The following is a 26,464-nucleotide window of genomic DNA, read 5'->3' on the forward strand; positions in this document are numbered from 1 at the left end:
GAGAAAACAACAGAAAATGTGTAGTTATTATAGCAGGCACCGTCAGTTACTTCCTCATCACCCACTCCAGCCACCTTCCTGCCTTACTAAAAACCCCAGTTTGTTTTGGGGAGTAACAGAGATCCCTTGGTTTCAGGAGAGGCAGGTGTCTACCCCAGCCTCAAAGGACAAATAAAATTAGTCTAAACCCATCATGTAAATTTATTCTCCTTGGCAAGTAATCGATCTAGGAGTGACCAGACATCCCCGTTCTTGACAAAGGAGATGCAGGCAGAAGTCCCAATGACGGGGACTCATTCTCGAAACAAAAGGTGAAGACTTCTTAAGGTTGCTGACAAATACTGTTTGATTCCACTCATACAAGGTACCGAGAATAGTCAAATTCGTAGAGTCAGAAGGTACATTGGTAGATGCCTGGGGCCGGGGGAGGGGAGGTAGGAGGAGTGGGGAGTTAGTGTTTAAAGGGGACAGAGTTTCAGTTTAGGAAGGTGAAAAATTCAGGAGATGGATGATGGTGACAGTTCCATAACAATGTGAATGTACTTAGTGCCACCGAACTGTACAGTTAAATATGGTTAAAATAGTATGTTTTATATTATCTGACTTTTACCACAATAAAAAAAAACATTAAAAAAAAAAAAAGGTGAACACTTCTTAGGAGAAGCCCCTTCACTCTTTACTCGTTTACCTCACCTCCTTCTTCCTGCCTGGAATGAAGAAGTGATGCCAGGAGCTGCTGCAGGACTTTTGCAGCCATAAGGAGAAAAGCCACATACTAAGGATGAGTAAGCGGAAGGACTGAAGGAGATGGGGCCTCGATGATCTTGCTGAGCAGCTAAACTAATCTATCCATTGCAGTACACCTCTGGAATTCTTATTATTTGAGAAAAATAAGGAACTCCAAGGAATAAAGTTCTGTAGTTATTCAATGAAATGTGGTAATATAAATAAATATGAAAGATTTATTTAATTAGGCAACTATTAATCGTGCATTCTGTTACTTATGGCCAAGCACATCCCTAACTGATACAGATAACAAATAAAATATAACACAGAATCCCTAAACCCTAAGTATATTAATTAACACAAAAATGGGAAGAGAATTAATTTCCCTATTAAAGATCTGAGACTGTCAGATGTAAATAAAAAGTAAAAGACAAACACTGCTTTGGGAAAACCCTAGATGTTCTCCTTACTGGCTGCAAATAATAATAAATCCTTCCTTGGGGGTAGTGGGATGAATCGGGAGATTGGGATTGACATATATACACTAATAAGTATAAAATAAATAACTGATAAGAACCTGCTGTATAAAAAAATAAAATTCAAAAAAAAAAGAAAGGTAAAAACACACTATTTAATGTCATTAATTAAGTCATCACTTTTTGACCCTACTTCTAACAAGGCATATTTCATTATAGCTTCAGTGTCAATTTTCTCTTCTTTTACTAAATTAAAATTCCACTAGAATGGTCACTAAATTAAATCTCTACTGGTGAACATTCTAACCCTGTAATTCTGGGCATAACGGTGTTTCACATGAGAGCTGTCCTTAGAAAATGCTGCCAGTTATATATATATATATATATATATATATATATATATTTTTTTTTTTTTTTTAATTTTTTGCTGTACGCGGGCCTCTCACTGTTGTGGCCTCTCCCGTTGCGGTGCACAGGCTCCGGACACGCAGGCTCAGCAGCCATGGCTCACGGGCCCAGCCGCTCTGATCTTCCCGGACTGGGGCACGAACCCGTGTCCCCTGCATCGGCAGGCGGACTCTCAACCACTGCGCCACCAGGGAAGCCCCGCCAGTTATATTTTTGAATTTAGGTTAGATAAAGTATTCCCAAGTTTTCTCCATCATGGAAAAACAATAATAATAATAATAAATCCTTCCTTCTCTTGATGGAGGAAAAAAAGTAAAATCCAATTCTGTACTATTTAAATAAAACACACATGTAAAAACGAAAAACTTCAAAAATAAAGATCTAGTTAACAACAGACCATACGAAGGCAAGCAAAAAGAAGGCAGAAGTGGCAATGTCAGACAAAGTAAATTCAAGGACAAATGTGTTAGACAAGACAAAAAAGTATATTACGTAATTATAAAAGATGCAACCCACAAAGAAGACATAACAGTCATAAAACTTTATACAACAAACAACATAGCAGACAACTGCATAAAACAAAAACTCCTAACAACACAATGAGAATTTCAAAATGTATATATACTCATGGTGGAGAGTTTCGCTATATTTATTTACGAGGCTGGTAGACCAAATAGATTTTTAAAATTAATAATATAGAGGATTTGAATAATATAGTCAACAAATTTTACTTAAGAACTACAGAACTTTACTCCTTAAACATTGACAACATACTTTTCTTCTTCTGATCTTGCAATTATGAGAAAATTTTATAGACCGCATCCTCAAATAATAATACAAAACTTAGAAATCAATGGAGTAAAATAGCCATCAAGAAAATATCTCCTAGAGGGCTTCCGGGAAGATGGCGGAAGAGTAAGACGCGGAGATCACCTTCCTCCCCACAGATACACCAGAAATACATCTACACGTGGAACAACTCCTACAGAACACCTACTGAACGCTGGCAGAAGACCTCAGACCTCCCAAAAGGCAAGAAACTCCCCCACGTACCTGGGTAGGGCAAAAGAAAAAAGAATAAACAGAGACAAAAGGATAGGGACGGGTCCTGCACCAGCGGGAGGGAGCTGTGAAGGAGGAAAGGTTCCCACACACTAGGAAGCCCCTTCACGGGCGGAGACTGCGGGTGGCGGAGGGGGGTAGCTTCGCAGCCGCGGAGGAGAGCGCAGCTACAGGGGTGCGGAGGGCAAAGCGGAGAGATTCCCGCACAGAGGATCAGGGCCGACCGGCACTCACCAGCCCGAGAGGCTTGTCTGCTCCCCCGCCGGGGCGGGAGGGGCTGGGAGCTGAGGCTCCGGCTTCGGTCGGAGCGCAGGGAGAGGACTGGGGATGGCGGCGTGAACACAACCTGCAGGGGGTTAGTGCGCCACGGCTAGCCGGGAGGGAGTCCGGGGAAAAGTCTGGACCTGCAGAAGAGGCAAGAGGCTTTTTCTTCCCTCTTTGTTTCCTGGTGCGCGAGGAGAGGGGATTAAGAGCGCTGCTTCACGGAGCTCCAGAGACGGGCGCGAGCCGCGGCTAAAAGCGCGGACCCCAGAGACGGGGATGAGACGCTAAGGCTGCTGCTGCCGCCACCAAGAAGCCTGAGTGTGAGCACAGGTCACTATCCACACCCCACTTCCGGGGAGCCTGTCCAGCCCGCCACTGCCAGGGTCCCGGGATCCAGGGACAACTTGGGAGAATGGGAGAACGCACGGCGCGCCTCAAGCTGGTGCGACGTCACGACGGCCTCTGCTGCCGCAGGCTTTCCCCGCCCTCCGTGCCCCTCCCTCCCCCGCCCCGGCCTGAGTGAGCCAGAGTCCCTGAATCAGCGGCTCCTTTAACCCCGTCCTGACTGAGCGAAGAACAGATGCCCTCCGGCGACCTACACGCAGAGGCGGGGCCGAATCCAAAGCTGAGGCCCAGGAGCTGTGAGAACAAAGAAGAGAAAGGGAAACACCTCCCAGCAGCCTCAGGAGCAGCGGATTAAAGCTCCACAATCAACCTGATGTACCTGCATCTGTGGAATACATGAACAGACAACGAATCATCCCAAATTGAGGAGGCGGACTTTGAGAGCAAGATTTATGATTTTTTCCCCTTTCCTCTTTTTGTGAGTGTGTATGTGTATGCTTCTGTGTGAGATTTTGTCTGTATAGCTTTGCTTCCACCATTTGTCCTAGGGTTCTATCCGTCCGTTTTTTTTTCCTTAATTATTTTTTATTTTAATAACTTTATTATATTTTATCTTACTTTATTTTATTTTACTTTATCTTCTTTCTTTCTTTCTTTCTTCCTTCCTTCCCTCCTTCCTTCCTTCCTCCTTCCCTCCCTCCCTCCCTCCTTCCCTCCCTCCCTCCCTTCTTTCTTTCTTTCTACTTCTACTAATTCTTTCTTTCTACTTTTTCTCCCTTTTATTCTGAGCCATGTGGATGACAGGCTCTTGGTGCTGTAGCCAGGAGTCAGGGCTGTGTCTCTGAGGTGGGAGAGCCAACTTCAGGACACTGGTCCACAAGAGACCTCCCAGCTCCACATAATATCAAACGGTGAAAATCTCCCAGAGATCTCCATCTCAACACCAGCAGCCAGCTTCACGCAACGACCAGAAAGCTACAGTACTGGACATCCTATGCCAAGCAACTAGCAAGACAGGAACACAACACCACCCATTAGCAGAGAGGCTGCCTAACATCATAAGTCCACAGACACCCCAAAACACACCACCAGATGTGGACCTGCCCACCAGAAAGACAAGATCCAGCCTCAACCACCACAACACAGGCACTAGTCCCCTCCACCAGGAAGCCTACACAACCCACTGAACCAACCTTAGCCACTGGGAACAGACACCAAAAACAATGGGAACTACAAACCTGCAGCCTGCAAAAAGGAGACTCCAAACACAGTAAGATAAGCAAAATGAGAAAACAGAAAAACACACAGCAGATGAAGGAGCAAGATAAAAACCCACCAGACCTAACAAATGAAGAGGAAATAGGCAGTCTACCTAAAAAAGAATTCAGAATAATGATAGTAAAGATGATCCAAAATCTTGGAAATAGAATGGACAAAATGCAAGAAACATTTAACAAGGACCTAGAAGAACTAAAGATGAAACAAGCAACGATGAACAACACAATAAATGAGATTAAAAATACTCTAGAAGGGATCAATAGCAGAATAACTGCGGCAGAAGAACGGATAAGTGACCTGGAAGATAAAATAGTGAAAATAACTACTGCAGAGCAAAATAAAGAAAAAAGAATGAAAAGAACTGAGGACAGCCTCAGAGACCTCTGGGACAACATTAAACGCACCAACATTCGAATTATAGGGGTTCCAGAAGAAGAAGAGAAAAAGAAAGGGACTGAGAAAATATTTGAAGAGATTATAGTTGAAAACTTCCCTAATATGGGAAAGGAAATACTTAATCAAGTCCAGGAAGCACAGAGAGTCCCATACAGTATAAATCCAAGGAGAAATACACCAAGACACATATTAATCAAACTGTCAAAAATTAAGTACAAAGAAAACATATTAAAAGCAGCAAGGGAAAAACAACAAATAACATACAAGGGAATCCCCATAAGGTTAACAGCTGATCTTTCAGCAGAAACTCTGCAAGCCAGAAGGGACTGGCAGGACATATTTAAAGTGATGAAGGAGAAAAACCTGCAGCCAAGATTACTCTACCCAGCAAGGATGTCATTCAGATTTGATGGAGAAATTAAAACCTTTACAGACAAGCAAAAGCTGAGAGAGTTCAGCACCACCAAACCAGCTCTACAACAACTGCTAAAGGAACTTCTCTAGGCAAGAAACACAAGAGAAGGAAAAGACCTACAATAATGAACCCAAAACAATTAAGAAAATGGTAATAGGAACATACATATCGATAATTACCTTAAATGTAAATGGACTAAATGCTCCCACCAAAAGACACAGATTGGCTGAATAGATACAAAAAGAAGACCCATATATTTGCTGTCTACAAGAGACCCACTTCAGACCTAGAGACACATACAGACTGAAAGTAAGGGGATGGAAAGATATATTTCATGCAAATGGAAACCAAAAGAAAGCTGGAGTAGCAATTCTCATATCAGACAAAATAGACTTTAAAATAAAGACTATTAGAAGAGACAGAGAAGTACACTACATAATGATCAAGGGATCGATCCAAGAGGAAGATATAACAATTGTAAATATTTATGCACCCAACATAGGAGCACCTCAATACATAAGGCAAATACTAACAGCCATAAAAGGGGAAATTGACAGTAATACATTCATAGTAGGGGACTTTAACACCCCATTTTCACCAATGGACAGATCATCCAAAATGAAAATAAATAAGGAAACACAAGCTTTAAATGATACATTAAACAAGGTGGACTTAATTGATATTTATAGGACATTCCATCCAAAAACAACAGAATACACATTTTTCTCAAGTGCTCATGGAACATTCTCCAGGATAGATCATATCTTGGGTCACAAGTCAAGGCTTGGTAAATTTAAGAAAATTGAAATTGTTTCAAATATCTTTTCCGACCACAACACTATGAGACTAGATATCAATTACAGGAAAAGATCTGTAAAAAATACAAACACATGGAGGCTAAACAATACACTACTTAATAACGAAGTGATCACTGAAGAAATCAAAGAGGAAATCAAAAAATACCTAGAAACAAATGACAATGGAGCCATGACGACCCAAAATCTATGGGAGGCAGCAAAAGCAGTTCTAAGAGGGAAGTTTATAGCAATACAGTCCTACCTTAAGAAACAGGAAACCTCTCGAATAAACAACCTAACCTTGCACCTAAAGCAATTAGAGAAAGAAGAACAAAAAAACCCCAAAGTTAGCAGAAGGAAAGAAATCATACAAATCAGATCAGAAATAAATGAAAAGGAAATGAAGGAAATGATAGCAAAGATCAATAAAACTAAAAGCTGGTTCTTTGAGAAGATAAACAAAATTGATAAACCATTAGCCAGACTCATCAAGAAAAAAAGGGAGAAGACTCAAATAAATAGAATTAGAAAGGAAAAAGGAGAAGTAACAACTGACACTGCAGAAATACAAAAGACCATCAGAGATTACTACAAGCAACTCTATGACAATAAAATGGACAACCTGGAAGAAATGGAAAAATTCTTAGAAATGCACAACATGCCAAGACTGAATCAGGAAGAAATAGAAAATATGAACAGACCAATCACAAGCACTGAAATTGAAACTGTGATTAAAAATCTTCCAACAAACAAAAGCCCAGGACCAGATGGCTTCACAGGTGAATTCTATCAAACATTTAGAGAAGAGCTAACACCTATCCTTCTCAAACTCTTCCAAAATATAGCAGAGGGAGGAACACTCCCAAACACATTCTACGAGGCCACCATCACCTTGATACCAAAACCAGACAAGGATGTTGCAAAGAAAGAAAACTCCAGGCCAATATCACTGATGAACATAGATGCAAAAATCCTCAACAAAATACTAGCAAACAGAATCCAACAGCACATTAAAAGGATCATACCCCATGATCAAGTGGGGTTTATTCCAGGAATGCAAAGATTCTTCGATATACACAAAACAATCAATGTGATAAAGCATATTAATAAATTGAAGGAGAGAAACCATATGATCATCTCAATAGATGCAGAGGAAGCTTTCGACAAAATTCAACACCCATTTATGATAAAAACCCTGCAGAAAGTAGGCACAGAGGGAACTTTCCTCAACATAATAAAGGCCATATATGACAAACCCACGGCCAACATCGTCCTCAATGGTGAAAAACTGAAAGCATTTCCACTAAGATCAGGAACAAGACACGGTTGCCCACTCTCACCACTCTTATTCAACATAGTTTTGAAGGAAAAAGCAATATTTGCTTAAATTTTGGATATGAGTTGTGAAAGAAAAAGAGCAAGAAAACTCTAACTTTTCAGCTTAAGCAATGGAATGGATGGTCATATTACTGAAAAGAGTAACATGAAAGAAACTGCTTGGATAAATCAACATTTCTGTTTGGGCTAAATTAAGTTTGAGACGTCTATTAGACATCCAATAGGCAGTTGAATAAAACAGACTTCAGAGGAGAGGCTGGAACTAAAATATAATTTTTTGAAGGCATCAGTGTATAGATATTTAAAGCCACAAAACTGGACGAGAGCAGGTAGAGAGTGAGTGTAGACAGACAACAGGAGAGGTCGAAGGACTGAAGCCCAGCACACTCGAACACCTAGATAGGAGGAGGACCCCCAAGGAGATGAGGACAAAGAAGCCTGCGAGGCAGGAGAACAACCGAAAGACAGCAGTATCCCAGAAGCCAAGTGGAGAAAGAATTTCAGGAATTAAAGGGAGGTCAACTGTGTCAAAGGCTACTGATGGGTCATTGGGATGAAGACTTGAGAATTGACCATTGGATTCAACAACATGGAAGTCACCAATGACCTTGACAAAGGTGGTTTTATGAGTCTGTGAAAAGGAACATTTGGACGCTTGGAAACTCTTAGAGGAAAATATAAATGCATATCATTATTACTTTGGGGAAGGGAAGAATTTCTTCTATGAGACATAAAAAAATAAACTATGAGAGACAATGTTGATATATTTGAATACAGATTAAAGCTTAAAATTTCTACACACAAAAAATGCCATAAAGACAATTAAAAATCAAGTCACCAACTGAGAGAAGATACTTGAATACACATAACTGTCAAACGATTGCACCAATTAATAAAAGCAATAGTAACAGCTAACATATACAGAAGGCTTATCTGCTAATCATGGTTCAACATATTTTACATGTATTAACTTATTAATGTCTAGAACAATCTTTCTCTACTAGGGTCCTGTGAGAGAAATAAGCCCTATAAAACATAATTAGAATGGTCATTTTTTTTTTCTCAGTTCTCCCAAGAATGGAATATAGATAGTACTAGTCTAGATGCATTGTAGAAAAGCTAACTCATTGCATACAGTGTATCCTTTAAAGCATCTGTTATCAAATAATTTGCTCTCAAGACCCCTTTATATTCTTTAAAAATATTGAGTATCTCAAAGAATTTTTGTTTATGTGGGTTATATCTATCAATATTTACCATATTCAAAATTAAAACTGAGAAAATTTTTAATATATATTTACTTAAAATAATAGCAACTTGGGACTTCCCTGGCGGTCCAATGGTTACGACTCTGTATTTCCACTGAAGGAGACGTGGGTTCAAACCCTGGTCGAGGAACTAAGATCTCACATGCCACAGGGCGTGGCCTAAAAAAAAAGTTACTTCAAAATAAAAAGTTTAAAGATTTTTAAGCAAAATAAAATTAAAACCCAGGGGCTTCCCTGGTGGCACAGTGGTTGAGAGTCCGCCTGCTGATGCAGGGGACACGGGTTCGTGCCCGGGTCCGGGAAGATCCCACATGCCGCAGAGCGGCTAGGCCTGTGAGCCATGGCCGCTGAGCCTGCGCGTCCGGAGCCTGTGCTCCGCAACGGGAGAGGCCACAACAGTGAGAGGCCCGCGTACCACAAAAAAAAAAAAAAAAAAAACCCATTGGTTTATTTTGCACTTTGAATGGATCTTTTACTCATGTGTGATTTTGCAACATTCCTCATTGGTCCTTGGAAAATACTGGTTCACTGAATCAAGCAGATCTTCCAAATTTATGATATTATAAAATAAAATACATATTTTATTTTATAATATCATAAAACTGTTAATATTACTATGAAACTCAGAGAAAAGCTTTATGTATTGGGAATCTAATAAGTTCATTGTAGCTAATACAAGTTTTCCAAAAATTCTAATTTTTGCTTGAAACCTGGAATTTTATCACTGGAATAAATTTTATCCATTGTTTTCCTTGAAGTGACAGATTCACTTTATTCATCTGAAAATACCCAAGTCTGAAAAAAGACATAGTTTGTCAGTCTTCTTTCAAGTAAAAATGGCATTCCATGAGTAAAGAGGCTAGTTCAGCACATAACTCAAAAAATCACACAGTGCCTTTCCTCAAGACACCCATCATTCTTCAGAAATGCTTTATGCATCCTTCCATTTTGTCATACAATAAAATGAATAAGGTTTACTGTTTCATCAAGGAGTGAAACCATCATTAATTTTACTGTGAGTGTATGATGATGAAAAAATACAGTCATTTCACTCCTACAAGACTGGAAAGAATAAAAAAGTGTGATGACAAATTCTGATTGTTGAAAAGGATATGGAGCAATGATAATTCTTATAAATTGTTGATGGCTGAAGGCACTGATACAACCACTTTGAAGATATTTGGCAAATATTTAGTAAAGTTGAACATGCTACTCATTATTAACAAGGAATAGCACTTCCAAGTACACACGTTGCCCAGAGAAACCTGAACAAGAAGGTTCATGGAAACATTGTCCAAAATATTAAAAATCAGGAACAACATAAATGACTAATCAAGGAAAACAGATAAATAAATTATCATATGTTCTTATAATGCAGTACTCTATAGCAAGAAAAATAAATAGGTTTGAACAACACAAACATATCTCCTTAAAAAATGCAGAACCAAAAAAAAAAAAAAATGCAGAACCAATAAATTAAGTTAAATTCAGATTGCATACAGTATAATGTCATTCATATAATAATTAAGCAACATATTGCTTACAAAATATATATTAAAGTATGGAAAAGATATAAGGATGATACATGTTGAATTTATAATAGGCTTGCTTATGGGGAAGGAGATGGGGAGTGAAATTTTAGAAAGGCATTAAAGTGGGTCTCAACTGTATATGACGTACTTAAATAAAAACAAAGAAGGCACTAAGTTAACACTTAATAAAGACATTATGGGTCCATAAGTACTTATTATATTATTTTCCATTTTACCTATATGTTTAAATATTTTATAATGAGAAATTTTATAAGCTTTATTTTTAAAAAAAGATGTGGGACTTCCCTGGTAGTCCAGTGGTTAAGACTCCGCACTCCCAATCCAGGGGGCTCGGGTTCGATCCCTGGTCAGGGAACTAGATCCTGCATGCATGCTGTGACTAAGACCCGGCACAGCCAAATAAAATAAATAAATATTTTTTAAAATATGAAATAAAATTTTTTAAAAAGATGTAACATGAATAAACTAAGTTCTCAATCTAAGACATAAAAAGAAGAACAATAAAATAAAAGCAGGAGAAAATAATTAATGAAAAAACTAATATTAGTGAATGCAAAGCATATACATTATAAATACAACCAAACATTTGTTCTTTGAAAAATGTAATAAAGTAAGAAACCACCTAGCATGCTTAAATTAAAACATATATATATGTTATATGTCATATATATGCCATATATATGTTTATATATATATATGGAATGTGTATACAGTATATATAATATATATGGCGTTAGGAATAAGAAGACAATGTAAAACAAGAACTGATTAAAAGAGAATATCATGTGCTATTCTGTGTTAACAAATTTGAAAATATAGATATAGGTATAAATCTTCATGACCTTAAATTAGACAATGGTTTCTTAGATATGATACCAAAAGCACAAACAACAAAGAAAATATATATCAATACAATTTGGACTTCATCAAAATTTGAAATTTAAAACTTTTGTGTTTCAAAGGATGCCATCAAGAAAGTAAAAGTGCAATCCGAAGAGTGGGAGTAAATATTTACAGACCATATACCGGATAAGGAACTTGTGCCCGGAGTGTATAAAAATTCTTACAGCTCAATAATAAAAAGACAACTCAGTCTAAAAATGGGCAAAGGATCTAAATATACATTTCTCCAAAGAAGATATATAGATGTCCAATAAGCACAAGAAAAGACGCTCAAAATGTTTACTCATCAGCGAAATGCACATCAAAACCACAATGACAAAAAAAAAAAAAAAAAAAAAACCACAATGACATAACACTTCACATCTCCCAGGATGGATTTAACCAAAAACATAGATAATAACAAGTACTGGTGAGAATGTGGAGAAATTGGACCTCTCATACGCTGCTGGTGGGAAGGTAAAATGGTGCGACTGCTTTGGAAGACAATCTGCCAATTCTTCAAGTTATTAAACATAAAGTTATCAAATGATCCAGCAATGCCACTCGTAGGTACACACCCAATAGAAATGAACACATACATCCACACAAAAACTTGTACGTGAATGTTCATAGAAGCATTATTCATAATAGCCCAAAGTGAAGACAACCCAAATGTCCATTAAGAGATAAATGGACAAACAAAATGTGGTACATCCATATAATGGAATATTATTTGGCCATAAAAAAGAATGATACTGATACATACTACATTGTGGATGGACCTTGAAAACATTATGCTAAGTGTAAGAAGCCAGCCACAAAAGTCCATTACTTTATTAGTCCACTCATATGAAAGTCCAGAATAGGAAAATCCATAGAGACATAAAGTAGATTAGCAGTGGACTTCCCTGGTGGCGCAGTGGTTAAGAATCCATCTGCCAATGCAGGGGACATGGCTTCGATCCCTGGTCCAGGAAGATCCCATATGCCACGGAGCAACTAAGCCTGCGTGCCACAGCTACTGAAGCCCGCGTGCCACAACTACTGAAGCCCGCATGCCTACAGCCCGTGCTCCGCAACAAGAGAAGCCACCATAATGAGAAGCTCACGCATCACAACGAAGAGTAACCCTCGCTTGACGCAACGAGAGAAAGCCCACTCGAAGCAATGAAGACCCAGTGCAGGAAAAAAAAAAAAAAAAAAGTAGATTAGTGGTCGCTAAGGGCTGGAGCAGGGAGAAAGGGGTCTGGCAGGTACTTGTCAAGGTGTATGGGTTTTCTTGAGGTGATGAAAATATTCCAAAATGGACTGTGGTGATGGCTGCACATCTCTGTGAATATATTAAAAACCATTTAGTTGTACACATTAAATGGGTGACTTGTGTACACTTTAAATGGGTGACTTGTATGGTATATGAATTATATCTCAATAAAGCTGTTTGTGACAACAAAAACTCTCCTGGTAATTTATATGATAAGGTAATTTATAGGGGAAAAAATCAGTTAGGGTATAGGGGTCTAAATAACATATTGACCAACTTAACCTAACTGACGTCTATAGAACACTCCACACTACAGCAGAATACTTTCTTTATCAAGTGCACACAGAAACAAGGTTGACTACATTCTCAGCCATTCAATTTCAAATGTTTGAAATCAGTTATGGTATGTATTGAGAACCCAACCGTGGTGGCCAGACAATAAGCACATCTGTGAGATGATAGGATAAAAATAAATGCTCCCTGAGGTCCTGTCATTTTGAAAGGACATGAGGGAAACAGGTGTGGAAATGTACCCAAAGAATTTAAGCCCCAAAGTTGAATGCAAAATCTGGTTCCAAATGCAAGAATCCTAGGAAGCTTTGCTAGTTTTTACGTGAGAAAAACCTTGAAAGCAGCGATGCTACTAGCCACTAGGAGAGATAACAGAGGGGCAGGCAGCCGCCTGCAACCTGCTGCTTCAGCCCAGCTCCCCTGAGTGGGGCTGAGACCTGGCGTCAGGTTACAGGGAGTCAGGAGATAACCAGCTGGTGGCCTTTCTCAGAAACTGCCCCTGCTGACCTCCAGGTGCAAAGGGAAGCAGTGAGGTGGACAGTTAGGGAAGGAGGGAGGTGGCAGACATGATCACCCCTGAAGCAAGGGGAGGAAATTACACCTGGGCAGCTCAGCCCAGTATCCCCAGCTGGAGCCTTGCAACAGGCAGGAGAAGGGTTTCCCTCCAGCCAGAGCTGAGCAAAACTCCATCTGTTTAAAGAGCCCATGGGCTGTAGAAAACAAACTTATGGTTACCAGGGGGGAAAGGGGGAGAGGAATAAATTGGGAGATTGGGATTGACATATATACACTACTATATATAAAATAGATAACTAATAAGGACCTACTGAACTGAACTCTACTCAATACTGAACTCTACTCAATACTCTGTGATGACCTATATGGGAAAAGAATCTAAAAAAGAGTGGATATAAGTATAACTGATTCACTTTGCTGCACACCTGAAACTAACACAACATTGTAAACCATCCATACTCCAATAAAAATTTAAAAAATAATAATAATACACAGCCCATGGGCTTTTGGCAGCAGCCGGGAGAAAGTTGCAGGGACAGGAGAACCCCATCCCCGTGGGCCCAAGCTCCTCGGGAACCTGCAGAAAATCTGTCCCTCCACAGCCATGCAGGAGAGAGAGTATCTCTTTCTCTGGATCCCCATCAACATTACTACTAGGAAAGTTCTTTAACTTTTGCTAGTATTATTGTTTTAATTTGCACTGCTGTACTGATAGTTCACTAGTGAGGATGAACACCTTTCCACATGGTCATTGTGACTCGAAGTTGCACTCCTGTGAATGGCTTGTTCATGTCTATTCCCCACTTTTCTACTGTTTGTCTTCTGCTAACTGACTTAGGAAGTTTCTTTATTCTCTGGATACAAGTCCTTTGCCTGTTATAAATGTTGCAGATATTTTTCTCTCATTTACCTCCTGCTTTGTTCTATTTTTAAACTCCGTTCGGTGTCTTTTATCAAGAAGATTTTTAAAATCTAGTCATTTATCTTTATTTTTCCTTTTATTTTTATTGCTGTATCTTATTTTAAGAACACCTTCGCTCTCCCCACTATTCTCTCATATTTTCTTTGATTACTTCTATGATTTTGTTTTTGCTTTTTCTGCACTGGTCTTTAATCACCTGGAATATGTCATTTCACCATGGGAGCAGCTGTGAGGAGGAGGAAGATGTGTGCACTGCAGTGGGGGGAACTGGAGCCCCAGCAGGCCTGGACCCGATTCTAACTCCACCTCGACTCAAACGGAGATAATAACATATTTCATTAATTTGAAGACACACACCTTAACATTTCTGAAACCAGGACGTATCTTACAAACAATGGTGTATCATGGTTTAATTTACAGCTTTCTTAGTGATATATAAAAATAGTGTGTCTTTCCAGCTATGGCATCTTAGATTTCATGAAATACAAAGGACCCAACCTCAGGTCCCTAAGGGGGTGGGATAAACAGGTACTTAAAGGGCCCAGGACAGGTCAGACACACAGGAGGCAAGGCGTTCCATCTGGGTGAGTTCTCCTTCATTCCAAAGAATGCAGCTGCTCTGAGGCTTCATTCTTCCTGCAGCCCTGGCCCTTCCCCCTTAGCTTCCAGAACCTGAGCCTTCTCTCTGGGAACCTCTCCAGGCTCCCCTACCAAAGGCCTTCAGCTGGACAAGGCCACACCTTCAGTTCTCTCCTTCTAGATACAGGATGCTAAGAGCTGACAGTTAAGGGCTCCACATAAGGCTGATCTCCCTCCAGAGCCAAGAAAACTGCACTCTCACCCCTGGGGACACCCACACCTGCTGGGCACCAAGAGCCCCACATGCTCTCATGGCAGCTTCCGCCTGGCTCCTCCCACTGCCTGCCTGGTGAGTCTGGGGCTTTGCTGCTTCTGCAAATGCTGGCACTGGAGACGGGGAGCCGTGGATGCTGGCAAAGCTGCCTCGGCCAGAACCACAGCGCCGGCTGGGGGAAGGCAGGGAGGAAAGGAAGTGAGCTGGTGGGCTGCAGAGGCCCCCAGCCAGGGCCAGCGTGGGAACTTGCACAGTGGCTCCTTCAGTCTTACAGCCACCCAGAAAGCCCTTCCCTCTTCACGGAAGAAGGAACTGAGCTGCAGGGGAGCAGGGTGACGCCCCTCAGCGATGCTGAGACTGTAACACGGAGGACCTCACTCACCAGCACTGCCGCCCCACCCTTCTGTCCACCATATGGAGGCCGAACAGAGCTGAGGAGACAGAAAGTGGGCTCTCCCCCTCAAGGTCAATTCCACACACCTGGGCAGAGTACCAACTGCGTGCAAGGCCCACACTGGGTCTCGGAGTCCAGGCGGGGGTAGTGGTCTGGCCCCTAGCCCCTCTCTCCACGCCCTAAGGGGTCCCACACCCAGCTGCACAGTCACAACCAGGGTGGTCCCAGGCCATACACTGTGCAATTCCCCACGGACTAGTCCTCCCACCCACCATAATGCCACATCTTTGCTTCACCTGTAGGAAAGTTTATCAGCACCCAAGAACCAAGAGTCTCCTTTTACTGGAATAACTGAATTTCTTGCAATTTACCCTAAAAAGTAACCACACAAGGAGGAATGATTTGACAGACACGGGAAAAGTCCCATCCCCACCCTGAGACTCCAGAAAAACTGAGGTTGGCCAAGCAGTGGTGGAGCTGGGCCCATAGTCTGGGTCCCATGGGAACATTCAGGAAGAGGCTGCACAGATTCCAAGGGCATCTGCCACCAGAGGCAGACGGAGGCAGTGAGGAAAGGAAGGAGGTGGACGTGGCTTGGCTCTTATGTGCCCCGCATGGTGGCGGGAGCTTTCCCACTTGTTGAAGAAGCTTTTTGAACCCTGCCAACAACTGCTGGGGAAGGGTTATTATTCCCATTGCACAGGTGATGTTCCAAGGTCAACCCAGTAGACCGAAGATGACAATCCAGGGGACTTGCTTCTATTCCATCAAGCTAGAGACATGTTGAAAATAGCATCAACCCAACCAAAAGGTGGAGAAGTGATCTGTGACACTGTCATTTCCCACCCTTGAGCCCCTCAGGAAATGAGCTAATGGAGCATCCCTTCGGGTGTGGAAGTCTGGAAGAGCAAGCAGGATCTGCCTGCCCCCCACATACACCCTGAGAGCTGCAGTGCCTATCTACAGGTGACGGACACTAGGACACCTCTCTGGGGTCAGCTGGATGGCCTGGTGTCACCACAGATACACTTCTCATGACGTTCCTCTTGCCTGACTCCAGGGCTCTCGCCGGGAAGCTGGCAGCACCCCCATTGCTCATCTGTTGCCTTCACTGGTCCCTCGGACACACACTCAGCCCCAATTTACCAATTATCATGCCACAGGGGACTTTTTACCTCTTGTCTACCTTGCACAGGACTCTGGACACCCTCCTGCACCGCCAGACACCTCTTTTTCTCTCCCCATCACATATACTCTGTGAAAAAGATCATTCTCCCTCCCCAAAGAATTGTTCTTTGAATATTTGCATATGGACAGGAAACATCTTCTTGACAGAAGGGATGGGACACTACTGGTGGATAATCCGGAACCGTAAGAAAACAGGGGGGCTAGATTCCCCAGCCCCCTCCCCCCATGGCACTGTCCTAGAAGCACTGTTCCACTGTGCCCAGGAAAGGGGCCATGAGCAACAGCTCCAAAGAGCTACAGTCCAGAAATCCAGGGCATCCATGCCCCTGATTCCCCAATGTTCCTACACAGTCACCACCCTCTAAGTGGATCTACTGGAAAACTGTTGGAACTAACAGAAAAATTCACAAAGGGAGTTGAAGAAAATCAGCATGCCTACCACCATATGACAGCAAGAACAGGGACGGTGCAGGACACGGCTTCAAATGTGGATTTCCCTTGATGTTTAATAACTTCTGTGTGACGTGCTGAGAATCCGAACAGCAAGGGGTGTGCTGCTGGGTTGGCCAAAGCATTCGTACAAGGGGGCAAAGGGGGAATGAAATGTTTCTCACTTTCCCCTCGGAGGGAAAAATGTGGGGTACGAGTAATACAAAGTGGAGTTAGTGTCCAAGTAATTACTGTTATTATGATTTGATTATGAAACCACCATTGGCATAAAAAAAAGTCTTGAAAGATAAGTAAACAAAAAAATCTAAAATTCTTGATTATGCTAACAAAATCATGGAGACGGATATTAAAATATCCTTAAGTTTCTCATCTTCAGTAGATAATGTTTCATTCCTGATAAAGGTAAAGAAAATGGGTTCAGCTCTATCTTTAAAATAAGTTCTAAACTAACATATGCTATTTAATATACATGTTTCAATAGACTCCCTTAAAACAAAATGGTATCAAAAGGCAGAGTGAGGGGGAAGAAAAGATACAGGGAAATGTACACTAAGTGGATGCAAAGGAAAAAAGTAGCATTGGTCAAACTAAAATCTAAGTCAAAATCCTAAAAGAAGAAATGAAAAAGAAATGAGTTGTAAGTACGAATGACAAGGTGACAGAATTGCCATTACTTACATATTATAGATTGTAGTTCAGCTTCTACAATATATCCCAAAACACAAGTATACTGGGATTTTTAGACTTTTACTGAAGATTTTCAAGGTCTAGGGGAGGGGTCACACTGCGCAGCTCACAGTCTTCTACTCAAAAGGGAAATCCTTTGATACCCGTCTCTTCTATCAAGCCCCACTGACACACCACACATGCAACGGTCTTAGCAGCTCCCTGCCCACAGCTGCCCCCCAACCGTATCCCTCAGCCTTGTTCCAGACGCTGGGATGGAGGCAAAGCAGCCGCAGCCATGGTGTCATGGCACGTGCAGACTAATGGAGGAGACAGACCATAAACAGGCAAACAGATACATGAGAAAAGAGGAAGGTGACGACGACAAAGGCAAATTCACAGAGACAGAAAACACATCAGTGGTTGCCAGGCGCTGGGGGAGGAGAGGATGCAGAGGGACCGTTTAAAGGATACGGGCTTTCCTTTTGGGGTGATGGAAATGATAGAGGTGGTGGTTGCACAACATCTTGAATGTACTAAATGTCACTGGATCGCACGCTTTAAAATGGTTCAAATGGTAAATTTTATGTTGTGTTTTCTTACCACAAACAAACAACAACAAAAAACACGATACTTTAAGATGTGGTAAGTGCTTTGAAGGGAATCAGGCCAGATGTTGTCAGAGAGAGAGACTGGGGTGGGGTCCTTGAGAGCAGGTAGTTAGTGAAGAGCTCAACATTTAACTGAGAAACGAATGAGGGGGAGGACCCAGCCTCATGAGGATTTGGGAAAAGAGCATTCCACACAGAGGGACCCAAAAGGGTGGAAATCGGGTTGGAAAGTAGGCAGAGGCACCCGAAAAGCATTCGTGTTTCTTTGAGTGCAGTGGAAGCCACGGAGGCAGGGAGATGCCTGAGCTGATCAGTGTGTTAAAAGGACACTTTGGCTGCTCTGGGGAGAAAAGTCATAGGACGTGAGCCTGAGGCAGGGGACCACTGAGAACATGGGTGCACCGGGAATGTCTGCAGGCAAGTACTGCTTCCCATGCCCGGAAAGGAAACACACCGAGGCTAGGAGGGCCTGGGCCCAGCGGGCAAGGTTGCCATGGTTACTGGATGGTTCCCAGGAAACAGAGAGAAGGCAGATGCCCAGTGAGAAGGACTGTGTCACACAGCTTTCATTAGAGCATGGACCAGGCCCACCTGGGCACCCAGTCCAGGGCAGACGCCCAGCGGGAGTGGCTGAGAGCCGAGACAGGATGCTGGATCGGGTGTCTCCCTCCCGCCCCAGGTCAGGGCTGCTTGGAGCGCCACAGGCTGGGCTGGCAGAGAGAGGCGGGCCTAGCAGGTGGGAGGTGCCTCTTGACCCCAGCTGTGGGGAATGGAAGCAGTGAGGGCTGGACAGCTGGACTTAGAGCTCTCCACTGGCTGGACTGGGGCAGGCACAGGGCTGGCTGTGAGGGTGAGAATAAGGCACCTCCATGAGGCTGCAGGTTTGGTTTGTGGCATGGCCAGTGTCAGCCACGTTAGAGAAGAAAGCAGGAAGGAGGGTGGGGAAAGAGGTCTTGTTCCCAGGCAGATGACGTCCAGATGGATAAGAAGATGGTCACCGAGGAACCAATTTAACACTGACAGAGACTGCCAATCACAGCGGAGCCAGCAAGACCAGGCAGGGAAGCTTCCTGGGTCACAACAGCAGTAGGAACACATGTGTCCTGAGTCCTGTGTCCCAGGCAACACCCAGCTCCAGCCCCAAAAAGCTGGGATAACTGGGCCAGCCCAGAAGGGGCCAAGGGTTGTAAAGGCTGCAGCTCCTCACACGGGGTGTGGGTTCCTGCGGTGGCAAAAGGGCACGAAAAGGGGAACCGATGTTGAAGGTCATGGTAATGCTGGATGGGCGTGGCTTAAATCTAGCGAGAATGTAATGTGATAACCGCCTTCCCAGAGTCTCAACAAACAACGCAAATTCCCACTGGACCTCCAGTGTTGTCAGAAATGTGACAAACAGCAACCATGACGGCAGATGGGAAAACAATGTAAGCTGAGGGTCTGTATCTTCCATGACGGGGCAGAACACCAGAAGCTTCTCAGCAAAATATAAGGTGAAAACAAAAAGACACACCTGCATGGTCAGGGGAGTGACGTGTGCTCAGCCACGACCGTCATCTTTCACCCCAGCTTACTTCTGTGGACCCCAAATGTGTGTCCCAGGACCAATACAACCCCTGAAGTTCTGTAAAGTGGAATAAGCCCTATCACCAGTGTTTACACCTACCCTCTGCAGGAGAAGCAGAGAAGTTTTCAGGGACAGGGTGCACCTTGCCCTGCTAAGCCCTCAGGTCAGGCCCGCTAGGAGCTGGGAAGTGTCCTCAGAAGAGAGAGGGTGGGATGGAGGTCTCAGGGGACAAGCAGGACTGGGGAGATGGATGGACAGGAGGAGGTGCAAGGTCGTTCCAGTCTGACCGGAACCGAGTAAGTTGTGCTCAGGGATCCCAAGGGGCTGGCACACACATCAGGACAGCAGATGCTTCCTTCAGGACAGACTGGAGGGAGGGAGGCAAAAGCTGGGGAGGAAGTGCCTGTGCAAGGAAGGAAGAGAAAAGATCCAGCCCACGGAGTCTGTCCCCACACACCCTGTCCTGAGCTGCTGTGCGGCTGCATTGCCCCAGGCCGCCCTCCTGGCACTCCCGTTGGCATGTTCCCTGGGATCTGATCTGTCTACCGGCGGCGGACTCAAGGGCCAAAGCTCTGTCCAGTTCACCAAGGTCAGCGCTTAGTAACGCTGGCTAAGGGACTGAATGAATAAATGAATGAATGAACAAATGAACACATGAACAGATCGTCCATCGAATGGAAGTCCCAAGTTCAGAAGTGAATGACTAGAAAAACATCAGCCACTGGACCAAGGTCAATGTCACGGGGTGTACATCCCGTCTCCATTCTTAGCAGCTAGGTGACTTTGGATGGATTGTGTCACCTCTGTGAGCAGTGGCTTCCTCATCTGAGATGGGGTCACAGGGCTATGGGGGCATTCAGTGAGGACAGGCACAGGGTAAATATTAAAGGTCACAGACCAGGTGGAGGGTTGTTGCAACCCTTCATTGTGATCCTAGGACAGGAAGCGGGCACTGTGCACCCCAGGCCCACAGTAAGAAGCTCTTCAGCCTCTGGGGCCGCGCCTGCCCCTCAGGGCTTCCCCATCTGCCCAGCTCCACACCAGGACTGAAGCAAAGAGCTGAGATCGGAGCGGGATCCTGATCTGGAATACACACACTCCTCCTCTTATCCATGCTTTATAAATCAGAAAATTAATTATCTGGAAAAGAGTCTTCTGCACCAGAAACCCGAATGAGTTTAATGTATAATTTATACACGAAAATGTAGATGTCAACGGTGACAAATCGCTGTAAAAACATTTTTGCAGTTAAAGCTTTAGGCGTCTGTCCTCCTCGCAGAAGAGCCACCTGACAGACAGCATGAGGCCCCAGGGCTCAGGCCGGGTGGGGCAGGAAAGGCAGCCTGTCATTTTCAGTGATGCAGCTGCCAGTGCAGCCCCACCCTTGGCACCAGCCACACGCACTCACGTCATAGCTCCCCCTCCTTGGGGTCCTACTGTGTCCTGTTCAAAAGGGGATTCCGCGCTCTGTGCCAGTTCTGTGCTGGACCCAAGGATGGAAGACAGAATGGAGAATGTGCTCACTCCTGTGGCTTTGAGTCCCCTGGGAGAGCCAGGCGAGCAGACGATGCATGACACTGACAGTGTGGCAAGTGCTAGGGCAAAGACGGGTCCTGTGTGCCGAGGAGCAAGTACTTCCCTATGCCAGAAGCATCCCCAAGAGACTCCAGGAGGCAGGGGCTGGAACTGAAGGAGTTTGTCAGGAGGACGAAGGCGGGAGAACATTCCCAACGGGAAGACTCACATGTGTAAAGACAGAGGCTAGAGCAAGGTGTCCAGATGGGTGCCAGAGTGGCCTACGGCACATGGCAGGCGCTGTCTAGCAGTGAGCCTGGAGTAGAGAGAGGGAGCCAGGTCACCAAGGGGCCTGTATGTCCAGTCCAGAAACAGGACTTTTTCCTGGACTGAAAACTTACAAACAGATCAAGTCTGCACTTCATTCTGGTCAACAGTATGGAGACCAAGAGGAGGGTTGCTGTGGGGAATGAACGAGAGAGATGAATGGGCTTTGCAAACTGTGAAGTGCAGCATCCACGTAAAGTGCCCTTCCCGGCAGGACCTTGAGTCCCGCAGCAACTCAGCAGCCTGCCTGCGTCAGGTGCGCCGTCACTCACAGGCGCCCCGGCGACGGCCTTGACTGGCATGTCACTGCAGAATAACCACCGGAAACGTGGGTTGAACCCTTGCTTCTTGTCTGCAGTTGCTATTGCCATTGGGGTTGGTCACTCTTAGCGCGGGACATTCCCTGACACCCTCTCTCCAGAGGCCCGCTGGGGCTCCAGCACAACCCAAAGCATCCTCGCACACAAGGACAGGGAGGAGGGCACAGGCACTGTGCTGGAACCACTATGCCACACACGCAAGTGAGGGACGGGCGATGTGTCTTTGCTGCACCCTGGCCTTCTGTCCGGAACCACCGGTGAGGTTCAAGAACATGGCCTCGGGCTTCCCTGGTGGCACAGTGGTTGAGAGTCCGCCTGGCGATGCAGGGGACACGGGAGCGGCTGGGCCCGTGAGCCATGGCCGCTGAGCCTGCGCGTCCGGAGCCTGTGCTCTGGAACGGGAGAGGCCACAACAGTGAGAGGCCCGCGTACCGCAAAAAAAAAAGAACATGGCTTCTACCCACCAGGCAGTCACCAACAGGGTCTGAGCACAGTCTGAGATCCCAGTGGTGTCTTCCCAGAACCTGGGCCCTCCACACCAAGACAAAGCAAGCAAGTCCCCATGCCCCAATGCCATCAGGGTCCCCAGGCAGTTCCCTGTGCGGCCTTGGAGCCCTACAGACCTAGTCAAAAGATAGACGCCCAGGCTAATGGGAAGGGATGCTCACAGAACAAGGGTTTCAAGCCCCCAGCCCTCATCACACCAGTGCCCATTTTAAAGAACATAGCCTGACATCGATAACTTTTCTACCTCCCGGGAGGCCAGGGGTCAGCCCCTTGGTGACTCCCACCCACATACCTCGCTTGACCTTGGGGGGCCTGAGTCCCTCGAACTGGGCCAGGGCCTCCCAAGCCTCACGCTCCCTCCAGCGTCTCAGCTGCTCCTCTCGCATCTTGTAGAAGAGGATGTGCTTCTGCACATCACTGAGCTCGGCCAGGAGCTCGGGGTCGATGTACATGTCGTGCAGGATCTGCTGCAGCATGGTGTCACCTGGGATGCACACGCCAGGAGGGACACCCCAGGCCGCTCCTCGCCCCTGGCTCCTCACGCCAGGGTCACTCCCAGAGCCACTTCTCTGTGCAGCATGATCGCTCGGCCTCAGCTCCCGGCCAGCCACGAATTCATCTCCTCTGCCCAGGACAGCCACAGGGATCAGGCAGCAGGAAGCCAAGAGGCAGCCAGGACCTGCAAGGGGGATCCAGCACAGGAGCTGTCCAGTCCTTCTACTGGGTCACCAAGAGCCACATCCCAGCAGAGCCTGTGTCTTGACCTCCCCTGGGCTCTGGGACAATGGGAGAGTGAAAGCCTCCAGCTCTGCGGGCAAAACCCAGGCCCGGCCCTTCCTGGCCCTGGCAGGTGTCGAGTGATCTGTTCATGGAAGGTAACGATGACACCAGCTATATCAATGACACAGCCCCAGCCAACCGGGAACCGATCTCTCCTCCACAGGTAAGAGGAGGAGGAGGAGGCAGCTTTGCCTATTAATTCCATGTCTTTTGAGCCAACGTCAAACAGGCCAGAGGAGCCAGCCAGGAGCTTCTAGGCTGCCCGGCCTCTCGCTCTACCTGCTCCATCATTGCCAAGCTTCCTCTTTTCCAGGACGTTGGGCTACTGAGGTAATGCTTCTAACACTCGGCCTTGGAGGAGAAAAGAGCTTTCCTTCTTTCTGTGTTGCAGCCAAGGAAGAAAGCAAAATAGAACCAGTAGGGCCACCCGAGGGGCTTGATCATGGAATTCAAGGACATGAAGGAGGCAGACATCCTCTGCCTTCTCCCTATAATGAGGTTCTAAGGCTATGCGTGTGCTGACAGATTAACCCTCAATTTGGGGTCAATTTTCGTTGTTGCTTATCTTTTTGTTGTTGTTGCAAGTACCTGGAGATGATCACAAACAAAGAATGCAAGTGCGTCTTCTCTGTCGTCTCCATGCCCTGAATGCGAAGCACCCTGGACAGAGCAGGATGTTGCTTTCTGCTTGGAGGGAGCCCACCTGTCTTTGGCCGTGAGGATGGGCAGGCGCTGCTCGTGCTGAGACCCAAAGTTCACCCTAACAGCTGCTCAGAGCTACTTCCAGCTGACCCTGTATTCAAACTGGGGTTCAGAGAAGGTAAGCAACCTGCCTATGGCTACCCACCCTGGGACTCCATCCAACTTTCAAATATGACAACCACTGGGTACTGTGAATCTTTTGATGGTTTGTAGCACTGTGGCCTAGTTGGGCTGGTGACCTTCATGTCCCCTTCCCTCCCCAGGAGGACTAAAGGTGGATCAGGCACCCAAAACTGATGGAACCCGGGTGTGAGTGGGCGGTCTTCTCCTGCAAGGTAGACCCACAACAGTAAGGATTAAGCGGGTTCAGATGAGCTTTAATCCCACGGGGTCACAAAAAGTGCGGAGGGCCAGGCTGCCCCTCCCCCAGGTCTGGCTGGCTTGTCCCCGGGTGACCCAGACCTTGGAGACTCCACACAGAGGCTCTTGCCATGCAGCGCTGTGGCCCTGGACCCCACCCGCCCTCTTCTCTCTCCTCCCCACCGAAGACCTTTCAGGGCTCGGCGTCCCGGCTCGCTCAGTTTCTTAGACTGAGGCCATCCGAGCCTCCGGCACAGCTCTAATCTCCCTTGTCCTAACTGTGGCTGGGTGGGAGCCCGGCGTCCAGAGAGGAAACAAGGGGAGGAAGGGCACGAACGGCACGAAGGGAGTCTAGCTTCCCGCGGGCAGCTTCTTACTTTCTGGGTCCACCAGATGCCTACAAGAAGAGGGGAGAGACAGCACAGTACGGGGCCGTAGGGATGGGACGACTGCTGTGGGTGTGAGGTCCAGTCCTCTGGCTGAGCGGTGATGGTGTCATCCTTGCGGTGGTGACACCGTTGAGAGAGGGTGGGTGGCGGCCGGCTGGGAAGGGCCCCGCTAGCTGCCCGTTTTGTGCCGCAGCCGGCGGAGCGCTCCCTGGTAATCCCAGGTCAGTGGGGCAGGAGGCCGAGCGCGCAGCGCAGCCGGGGCGCGGGCTGGATCCGGTTTCCGGAAAGACGCTCTAGGGCCGGCGCCGGTGGGAGCTGCCTGGCCCTGATCGGCGCCACCTCTGGGCTGGCGTCCTCCCGCCCGTCGCCCTCCCCCGGCGGAGGAGGCCGCTCAGCCCGGCCTGTGGCACCCCCTGGCGGCCGATCCGAGCGGGAGCGGCAGCACGTGGGAGAGCCGGGCGCCGGGAGCAGCACAAGGTCGGCTACGCCCGCCGGGATGCGCCGGGATCTGGGTGCGGGAGGACCGGCGGTGCGGCGGGTACACGATGGCCGTCCAGGGCCCGGACCCCGGCCCGGGAGCCGCGCAGACCAAAGGAGCCCACGGCGGTTCCTGCCCAGGCAGCTTCCGGCGACTGCAAACGAACGAGATGAGGGGCCCCGGGGTATTCACACACGCTTTTCTGCCGCCTTCCAACTGGTTTTATTTTGTTTTCATTTTTTATTGGCCGATGTGATGTGTTTAACTTTGTATGCTAAAGCAGTTCCCTCTGGGGGCGGGGCACACGCACGCAATGTTGTTATGAAAGTGACTGGAAACCACCTGAATGTCCCTCAGTGGGGTGGGGCGGGGAGGGCCCCTGGGGAGGAACACTAACATTTGTCACAGAGAATGAAGTCCATCTGTCTGCTTTGGCCGGGGAAAATGTCCAGGGCAGGAAAATGAAAAGGCGACACGCAGAATATTGTGCACGGTGTAATCCATTTTTTAAATTCTATGTTTGATTATTTTTGTATGGGCAAAGGAAAAAACATGGAAGAACACACACATGGTTTCTTTCTTCTTGGAAGGGTGAGGAAGCCCACTTTAGACAATTCTGTATTGCTTTATGCAGTGACTAAGATACATAATTCACGTGGCTGAAATAAATGTATTTCAGAAGTTCTACAACGTGACCCAAGAAAATTGGCCTCTGGAGTTCAGTACTCGTGGGGCAGGATGTGCACAGCCTCGTCCACACTGGCACCCACCCCCAGAGAGGGACATGCAGACAAAGCCAGACCTCCGTAGCCTGGGAGGCTACAGCGTTGGCAGGGATAAACCGTTCATGTTGCCAGAGTTCCTAAACTGGAGAAGGACTTGGAGACATTTCTCTGAGACAGGGGAGCAGGAGGCGGGGAGAAGAGTCAGCAGAGTCTGGCCAGAGTCTAGGAGGGAGGTGATGAGGACTGTAGTGGCATTGCCAGTGGGTACCAAGAGGGCAGAACTGGGGGACATTTCCTCCTCCCAGAGCCTCCTATCAGGTGTCTCTGCGTCCATCAAAAATCATTTTAAAACTTAGATCATGTTACTCCTCTGCTCAAAACCCTACAGTGGCTCCCATTTTACTCAGAGAAGCCCAAGGCTCACAGGATCTGCCTTC

At 46.0% G+C, this 26,464-nt stretch overlaps 1 protein-coding gene across 3 annotated transcripts in view; it reads right to left on the bottom strand.

The window, feature by feature from the left end:
• SH2D4B (SH2 domain containing 4B) overlaps window positions 1–23,084 on the bottom strand; it is a gene marked incomplete at its 5' end in the record, with an annotated part of 79,509 nt that extends 56,425 nt beyond the window's left edge. For 2 of the 3 annotated variants that reach the window (XM_082854091.1, XM_082854090.1), the window contains one exon: window positions 22,886–23,069. In XM_082854091.1, the coding sequence (XP_082710217.1) occupies window positions 22,886–23,069 (184 nt within the window). Of the gene's footprint in view, window positions 1–22,885 lie in introns of all 3 variants that reach the window. The other variant, XM_082854092.1, reaches the window with a different exon arrangement.
• Window positions 23,085–26,464: the final 3,380 nt, after the last annotated feature.

Source organism: Leucopleurus acutus (assembly GCF_964270905.1).
Source record: "Leucopleurus acutus genome assembly, chromosome: 14".
Taxonomy (NCBI): domain Eukaryota; kingdom Metazoa; phylum Chordata; class Mammalia; order Artiodactyla; family Delphinidae; genus Leucopleurus; species Leucopleurus acutus.